A 19,355-nucleotide genomic window follows, 5' to 3' on the forward strand; every position below is an offset into this window, starting at 1 on the left:
TCGCTTCATTCACCATCCCAGTGCTGACAGCAGCAGGAAACAGACACTCTAAAAACCCTCTTAAATTTTTGTTTTAAAGCACCATTATTTCCAGTAGGGAGTCTTGGTAATTACATAATGATGCAGCCCTAGACAGGAGCGTGACCCCCTTCCCCGGAAGCCCCACAATACCGACTGGCTAAGGGCCCCCCACACTGTAACTCATTTCAGGCCTGACACATTAATTGCCCCCACAATATAGGTGAGTATTAGAATCAGACTCTGAGGATGAAGGTGTTGTAGGAAGAGAGCCTGAGACATAAGCCTTTTTATTAGAGGCTTGCTATGAGGCAGGACCTGCTCTCAGAATCTGGCAAGAACAGGGCAGATATTGTAGAAATACACATTCCTAAGAAGTCACAGAGTACTCACACAAATACATCCTGATATCAAGTGGTATCAGAACATCCCGATATCAAGCATGGTAGAAAAACATTTCCCAAGGATAACAGGAACACACTGACCCTTCCTAAAAGATAAGGTCAGGATGACAGTACGTAATAGAAATGCTTTGATTGAACCAACATGTGCAAGGTAATGGGTAAAACTAACTATGTCAGGGGGCAGTAACTGACTGTGTCAGAAGGGCAGTATGTAACTTGTTTGTATCGGGGTATAAAGATGTATCTCAGAGGGAATATTTTTGTCTGGCACAGGAATGGAAAATCCCACCGTTCACTGACCCGGTCCATTGTTATGGGCATACATGTATTAGTGGTCCGGGATACTAGTACCGTGCTTCATTGACAATAAACCTGGCTGGGTGCCTTCGTCCCTTACTGGATCTTGTGGTCATTGGGTGGTTCGCTTGAGGTCTGCCGTGCCAGCTGTCTGCGCAGGGCTGGGGTGGCACACAGAGGGAGCACACACGCAGCCAAACATCTATCAACATCTAACCACAGAAGGTACCGATAATAGTGCATTGCTATTGCCAAGAGCAGCAAGAGAAAGGCAGATCCACATCAGCCAAAGACAATGAGGAGGAAGTGTCAGTTTTTCAATCACACGTGCATATGTTTGTCACGAAAACAACGCCAGAACTAAAACAAAAGGTAGCCCTGAAAACTGCAGAACTGTTTTATGGCTGTACTATTCCCTTTTCAGTGACTGAACATCCACTTTTTTCAAGCACTGATCAGCTGCCTAAGGCCAGGCTACAAAGCACCCAGCTGAAAGCAGGTAAACGGTTAGATGCAGTTACTGATGGCTTAAAGGTGGAAGCACACAACAAATTATATGGAAAAGCAGTTCCATGACTACAAGATGGCTGGCATAACATCCACATTGTCCCAGTGATAGCTGACTGTGGTTTCCTTAGCAGCAGTTGATATAAGAAGACTGGAAAGTATTGTGCTACACCGATAAGAGAAGCCAAGGCATTAGCAACGAACGGTATGGTTGCGTTAAGAGCTACACGACAGACAATGAGGAAAAAATGCCAAGTATGGGCAGTGATTTGGAACAAGCTAACCACACTTTGGCTAAGTATGGATGTGCATCACATTGGCTCAATCGACTTGGACAAGCCCTTACATTGAGTGCTTTGAAGAAACATGTTGGCGATTTACAAAAGTATTTTCGTAATCACCTGGAGCCTGGTTAAAAGACTGTCAAGTTCTGTAAATCCCTGGTAACACATACTGAAACAGTCAAACAACATGTCTGGAAACATATATTCAAAAATTGGCCACATTATCTCAGGATTATGAGTGAGCTAGAGGCGGAATTTCAAGATAGAGTGGTCAGTGAAATTAATAATCAAAGGATTTACCGAGAAGCAAATGACTTGATCAGTCAATTCAATTCAGTTTCTGCGGCACTTAACATACTCTAAAAGGGACACGAGACGGATCTATTGATAAATGAAGATCTTGCCCCACATAAAGCAGACGTACCAAAGAGATTTCATGAGGCAATTACAAATGTTGGCCGACCTCCTTCAGCCAAAATACGCAGGCAAGAAATGTGTCATCGGAACAAGAAGAAATTGCAAGCAGTAGCTGCTGAGCAAAAATCCCGACTTTCTGCCATATTTACTTGCATTTAACATAGAAGACTCACTGTAGCTAAAATTGACGTTTTCATCCGCTACAAGGAAAAAAAATTCCCCTTTAGCATGGTGGAAAAAAATCTGAAGAATGCCAAGAGTCCCCCTGATGTCACAGAACCGGTGGTGCAAGTCCATTGGTGTCCAGCCAGTTCAGCAAGCATAGAATGAATCTTTTCAGACTTTGGATACATCCATTCAAAACAGAGAAATAGGTTTCGTCTACCCACTGCATCCAAGTTGGTCTGCTACAGCAGGCTCCGTGGGCAACCAGACCTGTACAGGTTGTCTGCAGCGCTGCATGCTTCTGATTGCTTAATGCTTCATGGCTACAACTCTGCATTATTGTCACTGAAGGCTTTTGACTTTGGATTATAGAATATAGAAAACTGAAAGTTGTCATGGCCTGTATAACTTCCTGGAGAAAACACCAAACTAAACTGTTTACAGACATTCTGACACTATTCTCATTACATATATTTGTATTATGCTCACTGCAATTTTACTTGTTTATTTGTACAATCCTAAATTAATCTCCTAATCGAGTGCCTTATTTGACTACATAATGCAATTTGACTACGTAACTACAACTAAGTGTGATGTGTGTGATAGTAAAACAATTTTAAAAATAGAAAATATCATAAACTGGGCCCAATTCATTTTTCCCTAGGTGACAAAAACATGATTTTACCTGATAAAAATGCTCCCTGGTAAATGCTATGCTATCCCTGCCCACTAGGTTTGGTCTTCTAGATTGTAAGCTCTTTGGGGCAGGGAATTCCATTTACTGTATGCGTGGCATCAAGAACAATGTGGTCCTGACCTGCTTGAGGTCTCTAAGCATTACTGCTATATTCTAAATCAAAGCCAAGCCAGCCGAGTACTGTCTGCAGCCCCGTCTTCAGCCAAAGTATCCCCACAGAAAGACGTTAAAAGCTAGTAGGATTATAGCATTAATGTTGCAAACAATCTTTGATAAGGGCTTTTCCACAATGCTGGTGAGTTTCCTTTCCAGGACTGCTTTCTCTTCCTTGGTCAGTGTGGGTCCTGGGCTGCTGGAGATCCCGCAGAACCAGAAATATAACTTCTTCCAGCAAGGAGGGCTCACTGCTGTAGGAAATACATACAGAGAGGGGGAATTAGTCCCATATTCTAAACGCTGGGGTATTCCACTCGCCTCACCTCTGTCCCATGCCCTAAATGCACCATGTCACCTGTCTGCACATCTCCCATGCAGCATCACTGCTTGAGGTGTATGGGGTGAAAACCAGCCACACTGAGCCACATCCTCAATGGAAGGGAACGCTTCACCCTCTCAGCTGATGATAGGTCCAGGAACCAATGGTTGCAGCTCAGGAACGACTCTGCGCAGGGGTATGCCCACCCACTTTTTACTGGCCATAAATGTGAGCGATGCGGGGGGGCTTGGGGAGAAGAGGCAACACGAGGGCGGGGTTTGGAGGGAATGGATGGCGTGAGGGCGGGGTCTTGGGAGAATGGGTGGCACGAGGGTGGGGCCTCAGGGGGAAGGGGCAGTGTGAGGGCGGGGCCTTGAGGGAAGCGGTAGTGTGAAGGCGGGGCCACAGTTCAGGTGCCCATGGACCCTCCACTTTTAGGGACATTCCGGCGCCCCTGGCTCCGCATTAAAGAATTCACCCCAACCAGAGGAATTAATAGTCCAAAAATGACCATGATTGTGGTTAAAAAGTTGTTCTCTTCTAAGAGCACAAAGCAAAAGCCAGACCTAGTCAGTGCTGCAAAGGAAGTGAACGGGTAAGCTGGTTAAACAGCACGGCCCTGTTCACTCTCACAGCACAAGTAAGCTAGCTGAAACCCAGATGAAAGGACATTTAAAATAGCACATTGCATCAGTAGCACTTGATATTTTCCAAGTGCTGGGCAAGCATGAATCAGTCCTTTTCATGGGCTGGAGGTAGCCAAGTGAGTATAACGTTGTACAGAAACTGAGCTGCAAAGAGGTTCGGTGATTTGCCAAAGTGGCTGCTGATTTTCCGCACCTACGTTTTTGGATGCGCCGCTTGAACCATTTCAAGAAGTTCCACGTGCCCATATCTCCCAGAAGCTGACCCGACGCTACAGGTACTCAGCTACTTGGACAATCAGGCATAAAGAATCTCAACGTGAGCATCCCAAAACCAGTGGTCACTTTGGAAAATAGTTGTCCTAAATCAGTGGCCCAGCCACCATTAGGATTGAGATGTTCCTGGATCCCAGCCCTGCACTCAGGCCCCAAATCCAACCTGCCCTATTTTGCCCCAGCATTCTTAAAATGAAACTAAAAATGACAACGAAAATCTGTCCTCCAAAGAGGTTAAATAAGCCCTGTCGATTGACATATAAAGCATTTGTTGTTTAATGAATAAAAACCCTTCTTATTTCTCCACTGCCCAACTTCCACCAAGCTCCACAAAACTTGTAGGATTTCATGGTCTCTGACACAGAACTCATGGCTTGTTTATCAGGCGTGAAGTGCTGTGTGAATTATGCCTTTTACTTGTCACTTGCTGTTCCTTCCACGCTTTGAAAGGTAGCCTGTCTTAAAAGCTTGAAAAAACATGTTACCAAAACCTCATTAAACTGTTGTATAAGCTGTTCTGCATTTCCTTTCCCATCATTGCTAATTACCAAATTACCAAGACGTCAGGCTATAAAAATATGAGCTGGGTCAGGTATAATAAGAATTGATAAGAAACAACATCAGCACCCTGAACAGCTACACTAAACTTGAATCCCAACTGCCGCCATTTCCAAAAAATGGAGGAGAAGTTTTGTAGTTTCTCACTTCTTCATTCTGAGGCTGTGGCGAGAACTAATTCAAGCATGGCCAGTCTAGACTAAGCAAATGTAGCAAAAGCTCACAAGAGAGTTCCCATCTTGCGAGATCTCCAGTTTTGTGGACTCAGGAGGGTTAGGTTCAAAATGGGCACTTGAAATTTTGGATGGTTTTCCAAAGGAAACCTCTGACCACGTTGAGAAGGAGCGGGGGGCTATTTTCGTTCTAATAAACTAATAATTAGAAATGTGCTAATGGAATTCGCTGATACAGTTGGCAGGCCTTGTCAATACGGAGGAGGATCGGAATATCAGACAGGACAATCGGGATGACCATGAAGGCTTGAGTAACAGAAACGGGATCAAATTCAACAGTGCAAAGTGCACAGTTATGCATTTAGGGTCTAATAATAAGAATTTTATTACACAAACTGGGGGCTCATCAGTTGGAAGTGATAGAGGAGAAGGAAGACCTGGGTATGGGGGTTGATCTCAGGATGACTATGAGCCACTAATACAATGCAGGTGGAAAAAAGACCAATGCGCTCCTAGGAAATACCTGGCGAGGCATTTCCAGTAGAGACAGGGCCATATTAATGCCATTGTACAAGGCACTGGTAAGACCATATTTGGAATACTGTGTACCATACTGGTCACCCATGTTCAAGAAAGATTAATTCAAACTGGCACAGGTGCAGAGAAGAGGATGATCAGGGGAATGGAGGACCTAGCTTATGAGAAGGGACTGAAAAAGTTTGGCTTTTATAGCCTAGCAAAAAGAAGACTGAGAGGGACTATGATTACCCTCTGTAAATACCAGGGAGGGTGAAGAGCGATTTAAGCTAAATAGTTGGTTAACCACTGGAACAAATTACCTTGTGGCATCTCTCTCATTGGAGGCTTTTAGCAGCAAGTTAGACAAACATCTGTCTGGGATGGTATAGATCAGTGGTTCTCAACTGAGGGGGGGGATGCGAGCTATTTCAGGGGGGACCACGGACCCCGCAGATGAAGCCCGGTGCCCCAAGTCCTGGCACCCCAAAAACCTCAACAAATTGTCCTGGCTTTAAAGTCCATATCTCAGGCCCTTTAGAGCTTAAAAGCAAGTGCTTAGTTGGTCTATCTCAGTGGTTCTCTGGTCCCCATCACTGGTCCATCTCAGGCTCTGCTGGGAAGTTTCTGCATCCAGCTGGCCTGGCAGATGCAGGGATCTGCCAGGCCAGAAAAGCTGGGATACTTTTAAAGTTTAAAAATGCTGTTGCTGAACCTGGTTCTGAGGCCGAGGCCATGTGGGAGAGGGAAATTCCACATTTCGGGGGAGAAGGAGGAAACACGTCTCTGGAAAGTTGGGGTTTTTTTTGGTTTTAAATGGAAGCTCTCTGGAATGAAACAGAGGGTTGGAATGTTAGAATAAACCCGAGGGGGGATGGGGTATCAGGCAGAGTGCAGGTGCGGTGGTCAAAGATAAATTAATTTAGCATGTAGCTGTCACCGCCACAAACGTGGTACCATCAGATCCATGGGATGGATGCCACTGAAGGCACTGGAAGGGTGCTGGTGGGCCTTGGACCAGGTCCCCTACGCCCACCCATTGCACATATTTGGAAGACCCAGCTAACCTACCTCCATGTTCTTTGCTCCCTGAATCCGTGTTCTCCCACGTCGGCACGTCCCTGTCACTCTCGCCCACTGAAGGATTTACCTCCGCCGACTCGCTCTTGTAGCTCACCAGGTCAATTGCGGGAGGTTTGCTGTGTCTAGTCCACCACGTCAGGCTAGCCAGCTGGATGCAGCGATGCAAAACAAGACAGGGAAAGCAATTTAAACAGCTGTCAGTTCATCAAACAAGACCAGTGTTGGTGACTCGGCTGGGAACAGGAGCTGTGATTAGAATGGAGAGGGTTTGACCTCACAAAAATCTGTGTTCCTTTTTTCCAACAGTTCTTGTATTTTCAGTTGACTTGTGCCATTTTAATCCTTTTGAGACGAGCACACCTTTCTGTGTGAAGGCTCCTCAATTTGGGAAATTACATGATCAGTACAGGTCGAGATCTGGATTGGGGGCCCAAAACATGTATGTGTTGATGATGCAGGCAGGGCCAGTACACTTTGTAGTCATATATGGTGCCCCCTTCTCAGATACTCCCTTCTCCCCAAAATATGATCCAGTTAAAGCCAGGAAATATTCAGCTTTAATTAATTAAGTTGCTGATTTCTCCCCCCCTCCCCGCAATTTGCCAAATCACGGTCTACAGCACAGGTTATTAACTGCTGGTGAAGCAGGCTTCCAGTACAATAACACAACCGGCTGGCTCTCCATAGAGATGCAAAGGGACAACAGCCGTATCCAGCACCTCAATCCTGCTGATATGGAATGACCTTTCACAGTGAAACCCCATCAAAGGAACCAAGCCCAAATCCTAGGCACAAAGGTCCAGAAGCTCAAGGTTACAGCAAAGGAACAACCAACGGAAGGAACAACAACGGGCTAGGGCATGGCAGAGACAGGACCTTCTACCCCTCCCACACCCAGGGCACTGGGCCAAGACAGACCTTGACAACATCATGTTCATTCAGGGTCCCTTATTTGGGCACATAGGAGAGACAGAGAGAATGTCCCTCAGATCCCCTGCCTGGCTTGTGACTCCAGCCACAATATGCCCTGCTGTGATGGGGGTGGAGGGCGAAGGGCTGGGAGCAGGGCCAGCCTTGGCCTCCCCCTCTTTCTTGCTGGTATGTGCTCTCCTCCCCTGGAGCAAGAGTAAAGGAGTGGGGAGGAAGTGGGACTGCCGGAAACACAATCCACTCTCTGCTAAGGCTATGTGTTGTCCCTTGTGCAAGGCAGATTATAAAGTTACAGCCTAGGTGTCCCAGTGTAGGGCAACTTCACCTGTATTCCCCATGGTCCAGCAAAGGCACCCACTCTAGGGTCCTGGTTACCCCACCATCACCTCTCTTGGGCAGAGACTTGCCTGTCTCTGTCTCTCCCTCCTGATCGGGACTTTTTCAGGCTGCGCAGTTCCTTATCTACATTCTGTTATTCCCAGCAAGCAACACTAGCTGACTGGACCAGCATCTGCACTTAGCTTTCTATTCGAAGGCTTACGAATAGCCTACGTGCCCACAGTTATAAGTTACCACATAGCCTTTTCTAAGCAAGCACATTTTATTCTTAAGGTGAAAGCACGACAGAGAAATCACATTAGAAACAACAAAAGAACCTACATGCATGCTAGAAAACTGACGAGAGACCAGCTCCCCCACGACAAGCTCTGGTAGGTATCAGTGCTTTCAACCCTTCCTTAAGGATTTGGGGTCCCCCGGCCCTTGGACAAAAGGTCCTGCCCATTTGCTGGATCAGAAAGCAGGTCCTGTGTCCATTTAAATGCTGGCTATTAATCCACAAGTCTGTTGGCCTCTGTAGAATCCGGTTTGAACTAGTAAAGGTGAGCCTCCCCAGGAGGAGGGATCTCTCTGGAGGTGATACAATCTGAGTCAACTTGCCTAATTCTCTCTCGCTGTCTCTCTCTCTCTCTCACACACACACACACACACACAGGTCACCTGCCCCCCATGGAATTATATACAGTCCCTGGCCCACAACAATCCACGAATGTAAGGCAGTCAGATCTCCCAGACATGTTGTAGGAAATTGCCATATCTGCCACACTAGGCCTCAGGGAAAGTCGGCAACCGGGACAGGGACCTGGCACTATACAGATCCACTGGCCATTCCCAGCAAAAGGGCAGCAGTGTTGGCATCACAGAGGATGCTGCAACTGCTCTTTGACAACTTGGTGCGGAGGAGTCCTCTCTTCCCTATCTGTCCGTGGCACCCACCCAGGCCCAATATGCACCCAGGGATTCAAGGCACCCTGGCATTTTGTGCTAAGTTCTGGAAAAGTGCTAATAGCCGGTAGGAATTGGTTGCAGATAAAGGAGAAAGCTGCATCATCATTGTAACTTTACAGAGCAGCATCTTGGCCTGGCACTTTGCGTGTGCATTGACTTGGCACAAACAAAAGAGACATTCAGATAAGCAATCTCTTGCTTTCAACAGAGCCAGCTGATGTCTGCCCACCTCCTTTTTATTAAAAGCCGGGAGGTTTTACACTTGCAGCCTAGGACTTGCCACTTCCCCATTTCTCACTGGCTTTTGGCAGGCCTGGGAGGCCTTCTCCTGCCTCAGCAAGGAGCAGAGCAGCTGCTGACTCCAGAAACATGTGCTCTCATTCCCCCTCCCTTTCGAAGCACACGGCAATGCCAGGATGGTCCATAAAACTCAGCTTGTAGCAAGAGACTCGACGCCCGGCTCATGTGTGTGGTGTGTAAGCACAGGAGTCAAAAAGTCTGGATCTTCCAGGGAAATGCACAGTGGGGGCTTGAACTGGGCTAGGATTTTAATGGACCTGGGTCCTTAACTATCAACACACTGTGGTTTATATGGTCATACCCTACACAGCCCAGCTGGAGGTGTTGGTGTTTGCACTTCCTTCCCATTCTGTCCTGGAGTGGTGGGGGAAGGGAATTGCTGCTTTCCTCTGGCATCCCTTCCCACGTAACATTACTGAGAGAGAGATGGTGGAGTTAATTCTGATCTGCTGAATTCCCATGTGTTTGTGAAAGGGGAACAGAAGCCACTGGGAGCAGCTGACACTGGCCAACTACACCCATCGGAGCGGCTCTTCTGCCAGACAGCTCAGGAGAGGGCAAAGTCACTCATTTCTCCCGACAGCAGATTTCTCCTCTCTGCCTCCATGGAAATTAAGTTCTCCACTGGGTTGCACACATAGTATCAATGTAGATTTTTTTTTTTTTGTAAACACGCAAAATCTAGATGGCAATTTCCAACTGACACAAAATGTTCCAGAAGATTTATAGCTTTATTTAAATCATTTTCAACCAAGATGAGCATCAGGCAAGGCTAATCTTTCTTGTCACATTTTGCTAAATTACTTTGATTTGATGATCCACATCTTTACTGAGGATTTTTTTTTTAATCACTTAGGAAATGTCACTGGAATGTTGCAAAGTTTCTGAGCACAAAAGAATTCAAGACACTATGCAGATCCCATCACCCCCACTTCCTCCCCAAACACAAATGGCTGCTTGTGCATGAGCTTTCTCTTGGAATTAATGTATTAAGGCCAGAATTTTCCTAAGAGCTCAGAACTAATCGCCTATTTTCAAAACAGGCCCATTCCAATTTAGGCCTCAAAATATGGCCAGATTTTCAAAAGAACTCGGAAGATTGGAGCTAAGGCCCAGATCCTCAAAGGTAGGCTCCTAACTTTCATTGAAATCAGTGCAAATTCAGAGCCTACCTTTGGCCTGAGCTCCGGCGATGCTATATACCTCTTTTGAAAGCCTGGGATGGAGGGTGTGTGTGTCTGAAATCCTGGCTCCTCACTGAAGTCAATGGGAGTTTTGCCCTTGACGTCAAGATTTCACTCCTGACCTTTACCTCCCTGCCTAAATGAAAGCGAAGCTTTGTGGAGAGCTGCTGGTGCTGAACACTTGAGAAATCTGTTTCTCAATTTTTGGGAAGGGCAGAAACCCAGTTTGGTAGAGAGGGGAAGGAACGGGAAGTTACAGAGCAGAGCCTAGATATTCAAGGTGCATTGAGCTTCGTGCTCCCCCCAAAAAAACTTTACTTTCAGAAGTAAAGTTTTTAAGGGGCAAGAGTTGCTAAGTCACTAATGGGAGTTCAGTGCCTAACTCCCATGGCCAGTCTTTTGGAATTAGGCGCCTTGAAAATGTTCCCTTTCAGGTTTAGCTGAGTTGCCATGAAATGCCTTCCCCTGCATCCCTGAGCCCCAATTCTCCCTCCACCTCTCACCTTTACACTCAGGAGCTTGTCGACAGGCTGCCATGTTGGGGACAAGCCTTATCGTGTGTCCTACATGCCCAGCAATGTCCTAAAAATTGCAACTGCAGCAGCTTGCCTTCAACACTGACAAACCAAGGACACAGCAGTGGCATATCTAGTGAGCTGTAATCTCATTAAGCTCAGTCGGCAGGGATTTACTAAAGGGAGATCATGTCTAACAGGGCAGCTATTTTGGAGTAAGCAAAAAAAAAACCAAACCAACAACTGCTGACGGGGGAAAGTTAGCAGCATAATTTACATGGACTTTAGGACAGTATTTGACTCAATAGACTGGGTGTAGCAGAAGAGCTGGAATGCAGAGAGAACAGACTTGAATGCTGAAGGCAGGTGGTATTTCTGATTGGAAGCTGGGCAGGAATCAGTAGAGCTACAAAGAGCACTTTGTTTTAGCATCGCGGCAGGGTCTAGATCTGCTCAGGGGACCTAGATTCAGTATTGCAGTGCCTTGCTTTTAGGCCGCCTGCCACTTAGTGGAAGCTGCAGCCCCACGTTAGACACCCAGGCTCCCTACGCACGACATGGAGGCCGTTAGGTGCCTAAGAATGGGATTCACAAAAGCCAGCACAAGTTGAGTAGGAAACTGCTTAAGCTAGCCAACAGGAAATGCTGAGGAGAGGGGCACGACTGAAGCTCCTGCCCCCAAAGGGAGTTAGGCGCGTACCAGAAGGTGCCTCCCTCCACTTAGGATTCACAACTGTGAACCCTCTCTGGGAGTTAGGCACCTAAGCCAGGTCAGTCCTGTCTCACAAATAACAAGGAGGAGTTAGTAGTGCCTGCCTTATACCCAACGGCCCAGTGGTTAGCTCACTCACCCAGGCTGGGGGAGACCTGGGTTCAAATCCTTCCTCTGCCAAATGTAGAGGAGGGGCTTGACCCCAGGTCCCCCAAGCGAGAGCCCTAACAACTGGGCTATAGCGTGTTCTCATAGGGATCTCTCGCTCAATCTCTCCCGTGAAAGCTGGTCTATACACCTCCAATCTGGGAGCATTTGGATCCCAGACTTTAGTCTGAGCCCGTGTCTCCTCTGCACACTTTTGAAGGGCTGATTTTCAGAGGAAAGGAGCATTTCCAGCTCCCATTGGCTGCACCTGGCACTGTGGGAACTCAGCAACTTGGAAAACAAGCCACCTAATGTATCAGTCTCACTCTCTGGAGCAGAACAGTTGAAGTTCCCAGTGCACTAGGCCTCTAGACAAGCACAGGCCTTGGGAGTGTAGCAGGTGATCAGCCCAGGTGGCCCTGTTCATTTGCAGAACGTTGCCATGTTACTGTACCATTTCCTTCCCTCCGTGGCCCCGCTCCCCCACGTTCTCCTTGCCCGAGGGACTTTGAGAGACATCGGCAAAGTGAGAATAAATCCTTCTGTTCCAAAATGCCATCTGGCACCTGACAGTTGCATTTCAGCTTCACCGTCTCAAATTTAATTGTAAGCTCTTTTGCAAGGTTTTCAAGGACGGCGTGACACAATATGGACTACCTACAATGAAGACATATGAACTTCGGAGCATATCAAACAAATTCTTTGCATATTTGTTTCCCAGCACAGCATCAATCACCCACAGGGATGGGAGAGTGTCCAAAACAGCAGGGAGAAATGCTACTGCTGGCAGTTCTTGGATTGTAATTCATTTAAAGCCTCAGCACATTAACTGTACCACTCCAACATCAGCTACAAATCGCTCTTTCCCCTTCTATGTGTAAAGCACTGAGTCATTAAAGGTGGCTGGGCTACATCCTCCACTGGTATAAATCGTCATAGCTTCACTGAAGTGCTGGTTTTAGTATTTTAAATCAATGCAGCTATGCCAATGTACACCAGAGCTGAGAGTCTGACTTGTTGGTATTTTTCTTGGGCTTTTTGGTGGCATGTCTTTTTTAGTTCACTTGACAGAATAATAATAATTCCTAGCTCTTATGTGGCAGTTTTCCTCAGTAGATCTCGATGCATTTTACAAAGGAGCTGAGCAGCAAGCAGAGCTCTCTCTAATGCCTTCCAGTGATACTAGCTGGGTTGGGCCTGGTAAGGAGATATGGAGCCCTTTCATCACACGGTTTATTCATAGATTCATATATATTTAGGTCAGAAGGGACCATTATGATCATCTAGTCTGACCTCCTGCACAACGCAGGCCACAGAATTTCACCCACCACTCCTACAAAAAAAAAAATACCTCACACCTATATCTGTGCTATTGAAGTCCTCAAATCATAGTTTAAAGACTTCAAGGAGCAGAGAATCCTCCAGCAAGTGACCCGTGTCCCATGCTACAGAGGAAGGCGAAAAACCTCCAGGGCCTCTTCCAATCTGCCCTGGAGGAAAATTCCTTCCCGACCCCAAATATGGCGATCAGCTAAACCCTGAGCATATGGGCAAGATTCATCAGCCAGATACTACAGAAAATTCTTTCCTGCGTAACTCGGATCTCACCCCATCTAATAGCCCATCACAGGCCATTGGGCCTATTTACCATGAATATTTAATTACCAAAACCATGTTATCCCATCATACCATCTCCTCCATAAACTTATCGAGTTTAATCTTAAAGCCAGATAGATCTTTTGCCCCCACTGCTTCCCTTGGAAGGCTATTCCAAAACTTCACTCCTCTGATGGTTAAAAACCTTCCTGTAATTTCTAGTCTAAATTTCCTAGTGGCCAGTTTATATCCATTTGTTCTTGTGTCCACATTGGTACTGAGCTTAAATAATTCCTCTCCCTCTCTGGTATTTATCCCTCTGATATATTTATAGAGAGCAATCATATCTCCCCTCAACCTTCTTTTAGTTAGGCTAAACAAGCCAAGCTCCCTGAGTCTCCTTTCATAAGACAAGTTTTCCATTCCTCGGATCATGCTAGTAGCCCTTCTCTGTACCTGTTCCAGTTTGAATTCATCCTTCTTAAACATGGGAGACCAGAACTGCACACAGTATTCCAGATGAGGTCTCACCAGTGCCTTGTATAATGGTACTAAAACCTCCTTACCCCTACTGGAAATACCCCTCCTGATGCATCCCAAGACCGCATTAGCTTTTTTCACAGCCATATCACATTGGCAGCTCATAGTCATCCGATGATCAACCAATACTCCAAGGTCCTTTTCCTCTTCCGTTACTTCTAATTGATGCGTCCCTAGCTCATAACTAAAAGTCTTGTTATTAATCCCTAAATGCATGACCTTACACTTCTCACTATTAAATTTCATCCTATTGCTATTACTCCAGTTTACAAGGTCATCCAGATCCTCCTGTAGGGTATCCCTCTCCTTCTCTAAAGTGATCATCAAGTTGGGCCATTTCCAGCACAAATCCAGGTTTTCTCACCCTCCCCCCCCTCCCCCCACACAAACTCACTCTCCTGCTGGTAATAGCCCATCCAAAGTGACCACTCTCTTCACAATGTGTATGATAATCAAGGTGGGCCATTTCCTGCATAAATCCAGGTTCTCTCACTCCCTCACCCCCCTCCCAAAAACCACACACACAAACTCACTCTCCTGCTGGTAATAGCTTATCCAAAGTGACCACTCTCCCCACAATGTGTACGACAATCAAGGTGGGCCATTTCCAGTACAAATCTCACCCCCCCCCCACCCCAGGAAATGGCCCACCTTGATTAAGCTCACGAAAGCTTATGCTCAAATAAATTGGTTAGTCTCTAAGGTGCCACAAGTACTCCTTTTCTTTTTTCTAAAAGAAGGAGATCAGGTTGGTTTGGCACGATCTACCTTTTGTAAAACCATGTTGTATTTTGTCCCATTTACCATTGACTTCAATGTCCTTAACTACCTTCTCCTTCAAAATTTTTTTCAAGACTTTGCATACTACAGATGTCAAACTAACAGGCCTATAATTACCCGGATCACTTTTTTTCCCTTTCTTAAAAATAGGAACTATGTTAGCAATTCTCCAATCATACGGTACAACCCCTGAGTTTACAGATTCATTAAAAATTGGGCCATGCCTAGATTATCCTTGACCTCCACTCCATCCTCAGTGTTTAGCGGTCCCACTTCTTCTTTCTTTGTTTTCTTCTTATTTATATGACTATAGAACCTTTTACTATTGGTTTTAATTCCCTTTGCAAGGTCCAACTCTACTTGACTTTTAGCCTGTCTCACTTTATCCCTACATGTTCTGACCTCAATAAGGTAGCTTTCCTTGCTGATCCCTCCCTTCTTCCACTCCCTATATGCTTTCTGCTTTTTCTTAATCACCTCTCTGAGTTGCTTGCTCATCCAGCTTGGTCTGCAACTCCTGCCTATGAATTTTTTCCCCTTACTTGGGATGCAGGCTTCCGATAGCTTCTGCAGCTTTGATTTAAAATAATCCCAGGCCTCCTCTACCTTTAGATCCATAAATTCTTCAGTCCAATCCACTTCCCTAACTAATTTCCTTAATTTTTGAAAGTCAGCCCTTTTGAAATCAAAAACCCTAGCTGCAGATTTATTTTTATTAATCCTTCCATTCAGTTTGAACTGAATTAGCTCATGATACTTGAGCCAAGATTATCCCCTACAACCATTTCTTCTATGAGGTCCTCACTACTCACCAAAACCAAATCTAAAATGGCATCCCCTCTAGTCGGTTCAGCAACTACTTGCTGAAGGAATCCATCAGCTGTCACATCTAGGAAAAGCTGAGCCCTATTGTTATTACTAGCACTCATCCTCCAGTCTATATCTGGGAAGTTAAAGTCTCCCATGATCACACAGTTTCCATTAGTATTTACTTTATTAAAAACATTAAAAAACATTAAAAAATGTTATCAGTTCAAACCCATGCCAGGCAGGGGGCATAAAAAAAATCAATGTTTAAATAAAATATTTTTAAAAATCCAGGTTTCCAAATTGTTTTTTAATTTAAATTAAATATACATTTATTTTTATTTTTTTTAAAACCGACCTATTTAAAACGAAATTTGAAATAATGACAACCTGTGTTAAGGCCAAAATTTGTCATGACTCTATTAAAACGTTTAAATTGAATGCAAAAAATAATAACATTGAGTCGTATACGTGCCAGCTTTTAAAGCATGTCTGGTGGACGTCACTGGCTAAGAACCTGGAACAAGCGTATGAAGTGCGAAACCAACTTTTGACAGCTGTAGCCTTTTCTACAAATGCAGGGAGAATATTTTCTTCATCTCAGTTTATTCAGCTAGCTCAGTTCAGTGACTGGTTCAATCAAAGTTAAGAAACCAAGGAAAACCTGTGTGTCTCTTTCAATCAGTGAATAAAATCTAAGTGTGAGAGGACCAGATCAGCTAGTTCTAAAATCTTAAAGGATACGGTGGCAAGAAATAATCAGTTCAGTTCCCTAACTACCGATAATGCAGCCTTTGTTGAATAAAGCAGTTAGTTTTAAATGCAAAACCATGTTTTGAAAAACATTTTTCCTATGCATCCAGCACATGTAAGGTAGCTGTATTTAATAATAAATAACAAATAAAATATCATTATAATACAAATTAATAATAATACAAAATTTAAAATGCTGGTTTGGAGCATTTTAACTGAATTTGAAGTTCCATCCAAATAGAGTTTGACACAAAACACAAGTAAAAAATGAAGCATCATCTAGCAAATAAAAAATGCATCATTTTCTAACATAATGTCCAAATTAAGAATCTGAATAAAAGCACGTTAAGCTATATAATTAAGGCTAAGTTTTTGTCACGGATATTTTTAGTAAAAGTCAGGGACCGGTCACGGGAAATAAACAAAAATTCATGGCAGCCCATGACCGGTCCCTGACTTTCACTAAAAATATTGCTGACAAAAGGGAGAGGTGGGGTCAGCACCCACTGCTGTTGGGGCTCCCGGGTCCCCCTCTGATGCAATGCCTGGGAGCTCCAGGGTACCCCTGCCCCTGGGGCTGGGCTGCTGCGGGGTGCCCTCGCCTGGGCAGCTGGTAGCTGCAGGGTCCCCCAGCTGCTGGGCCTGGCCAGCCTATTTAGTCTGCAGAATCTATCCCCCTGAAGCCAGGTTGCAGTAACCAAAAGTCACTATCATCTGAATACTCCTCTATGGCCTATGTCCAGGCAGTGGTCTCAGCTCAGTGAGCACTTAACAGGCAATTCCATCTCTATCGACACTTCCCATGCCACCTGCCCAGTTCCAGCACATAGCCCACAGACTGACTCTGACAGGGAAAAAGCTCCCTTCTGAATACCCCTGAAGCACCGGGGTGTGATAATGTAGGGAAGCAGTCGACTCTGTGCAGGGCTGTTGGGCCACCACCCATCCTAGTGAAACCCAACCGGACTGCCCTGGCCAAGCCCCGCTGACTCAAACCTCTGGGAATGTCACAAGGGCCATGTCATGGGATCGGAGGAGGCACTGGGTGGAAGATTCACTTTCCCAGGGGAGGTCAGTGGAGATGAGAATGAAACGAGTTAGGGATTGAGTGTCACAGCCCTGACCCAGCCAGGCAGAGGCCCCGCTAATTCCCCAACTCATTGTTATACTGGCTGCAGCCTAGATTCCCACGGTGAGCAAAAGGGTTGAGTGGGGCAGTGAAGGAAGAGCCCTGTCTGCACTGCCCCCTTACTCACCGGCCAGAGTAGCTGGCCAGGTGCACAATGGGGAGCCACCACAAGGGCTCCAGAGCAAAGGGGTGAGGAAGTGAGGGACAGGAAGGAATTGGGACTCAGAGTGTAGAGCTGCTCTGGAGATGGAGGAGACTTACCTGCGCTAGCTCTGCCAGAGACAACACGCTAAAAATAGAAGTGTAACTGTGCCAGCAGGATCTAGCCTCTCCAAGTACAATCCCATCCAAGGCTGTAGGGATGTACCTGGGCGGTCAGTCCCTCCTGCTGCTTGCCCTGCCGCAGCTGCCCTTCTAGCTCTAGTGCGCTAACTAGTGTGGGTATGTCCCCTAGAGCTAGAAATGGCCCCTGCCAGCCCCTGTGTTCCCTGGGGCTCCATTCTTGCTCTGCTCTGCTCCTGCCTCAGGGCACCGCCCCTTACTCGGGGCAGATTGTAAGGTTACCGCTTAGCCCATCGGGTTGATTCACTCGCTGCTCATACACAATTGCCATAATTCCTGGCAGGATTTACACTCAGGCATGGAGAAAAGAAGGGTGGATTCTTCAACACTGACCACTTTGAAATCAAGATTGGATGTTTTTCTAAAAGATCTGCTCTCGGAATTATTTTGGGGAAGTTCTATGGACTGCGGTCTACAGGAGGTTACAGTGGTCCCTTCTGGCCTTGGCATCTATGAAGGTCATTTTATCCTCCTCCACATGGGATCAAATTCACCCCCACTTAACTCCATTGAAGACAATGGAGATACACCAGGGCTACAAGTGGCCCAGATAATCTCTATATCCCAGACCCCATTCAGAAGTTCGTTTAAAAAAACACTCATGGAACATGGTTGCACTTGATATTTTTTTTCCTTTTCCTGAGCTCAATTTTTATGCAAACACTCAGTAAACCAAACATCCTTAGACCCTAAACTACTTGACAGTATCTCTTTAAGCTGACACTCAATAAAACCTTAACCTTTATGCACAGTTCTGTTTTAATACAGTAAGTAAAAGAAAGTTGCTTTCTTCTGTCCCGTGACACTATGTTGTTAAATGTAATTTAGATCACATTGGGCTGGAATGTTATTTCTCTAAATGCCAGTGTTGCAAAGATATTAATCTTGTTTGCTTGCAAGATTGATGGGGGCTTTGCTGAAATAGAGCAGAAGCTTCAATCAGATCCATTTAATTGCTTCTCAGCAACACACTGTAATATGATCCCCCCCCACACACACACACTTCTTTTCCTTCTCTCCCAGATATGATGTGCTGCGGTGTGTGTGTGCAGAGCTGTACACACAGCATGAGAACTCACACTCCATTGCAATAGTTCATTGAGCCCCAGGCAGTGTTAATTCTCTGAGCCCTGGAAAACAGAAGGGCTTGGGAAAGGTGCTTCTTTGTAGACGTGCATTATAGGCCGTGAGACCTCAGCAATAGGAGAGACAGGCCTGTACAGATCAGAGAGTCCTCTTGGACCCTATGATGGGGAGAGGCTTGCAAGATTTGAACTGGAGAGCCGCTTACCTTTTCCTCTGGGATTGGTGGGGTGCAGAGACTAATCAGGATAATGGCGATGGCAGTGAGCACGCAGAGAATGAGGGCAAAGTACAGGTAGTGTACATCCTTTAGGACAGCTGGTCTTGGGTCCTCCTCGCCACAGGAGGGCACCCCATAGGAAAACTCCATGATCATTCGAATGCCACCTACTACCAGCCCGAACATGAGGCCCCAGAAAGCACCCTGTGAAGAAAACATGGGAAGAGACGCATAAGGAAGTGAGGGATCATTGAAAGCATCTTTGTGTGTGGGGTTTGTATAGTCCCTTTCTGGGAATGAGCCCTTCTCTCCTGGATGGAGTCAACAGAGCAGGACAGCAAGGGAGGGGAATTCATTCTTGCTCGATACCTTTAATGGCCCTCAGAACTTGTAATCCACACATCCCCCCCCCGCCCCAACTGCAAGACAGACACATCAGACCCGACTGAGCTAAGGTCCTTCCATTGATTTCAGTGAGGCTCTCTGTGGGTGCAAGGTTCCACTGAGGTTCATCTC

At 45.8% G+C, this 19,355-nt stretch overlaps 1 protein-coding gene across 7 annotated transcripts in view; it reads right to left on the reverse strand.

Moving 5' to 3' along the window:
• Positions 1–276: 276 nt before the first annotated feature.
• The window catches only part of SLC5A9 (solute carrier family 5 member 9), a 111,071-nt gene continuing 91,992 nt past the window's right edge, over positions 277–19,355 (reverse strand). For 6 of the 7 annotated variants that reach the window (XM_048860482.2, XM_048860483.2, XM_048860480.2 and 3 more), the window contains 3 exons: positions 18,828–19,043; positions 6,503–6,662; positions 277–3,196 (listed from right to left, as the gene is read on the reverse strand). In XM_048860482.2, coding sequence (XP_048716439.1) covers positions 2,988–3,196; positions 6,503–6,662; positions 18,828–19,043 — 585 coding nt within the window. In that variant the 3' untranslated portion in view covers positions 277–2,987. The remainder of the gene's footprint in view (positions 3,197–6,502; positions 6,663–18,827; positions 19,044–19,355) is intronic. The other variant, XM_048860481.2, reaches the window with a different exon arrangement.

The sequence above is a fragment of the Caretta caretta genome, chromosome 8 (genome assembly GCF_965140235.1).
Source record: "Caretta caretta isolate rCarCar2 chromosome 8, rCarCar1.hap1, whole genome shotgun sequence".
Lineage (NCBI taxonomy): Eukaryota > Metazoa > Chordata > Testudines > Cheloniidae > Caretta > Caretta caretta.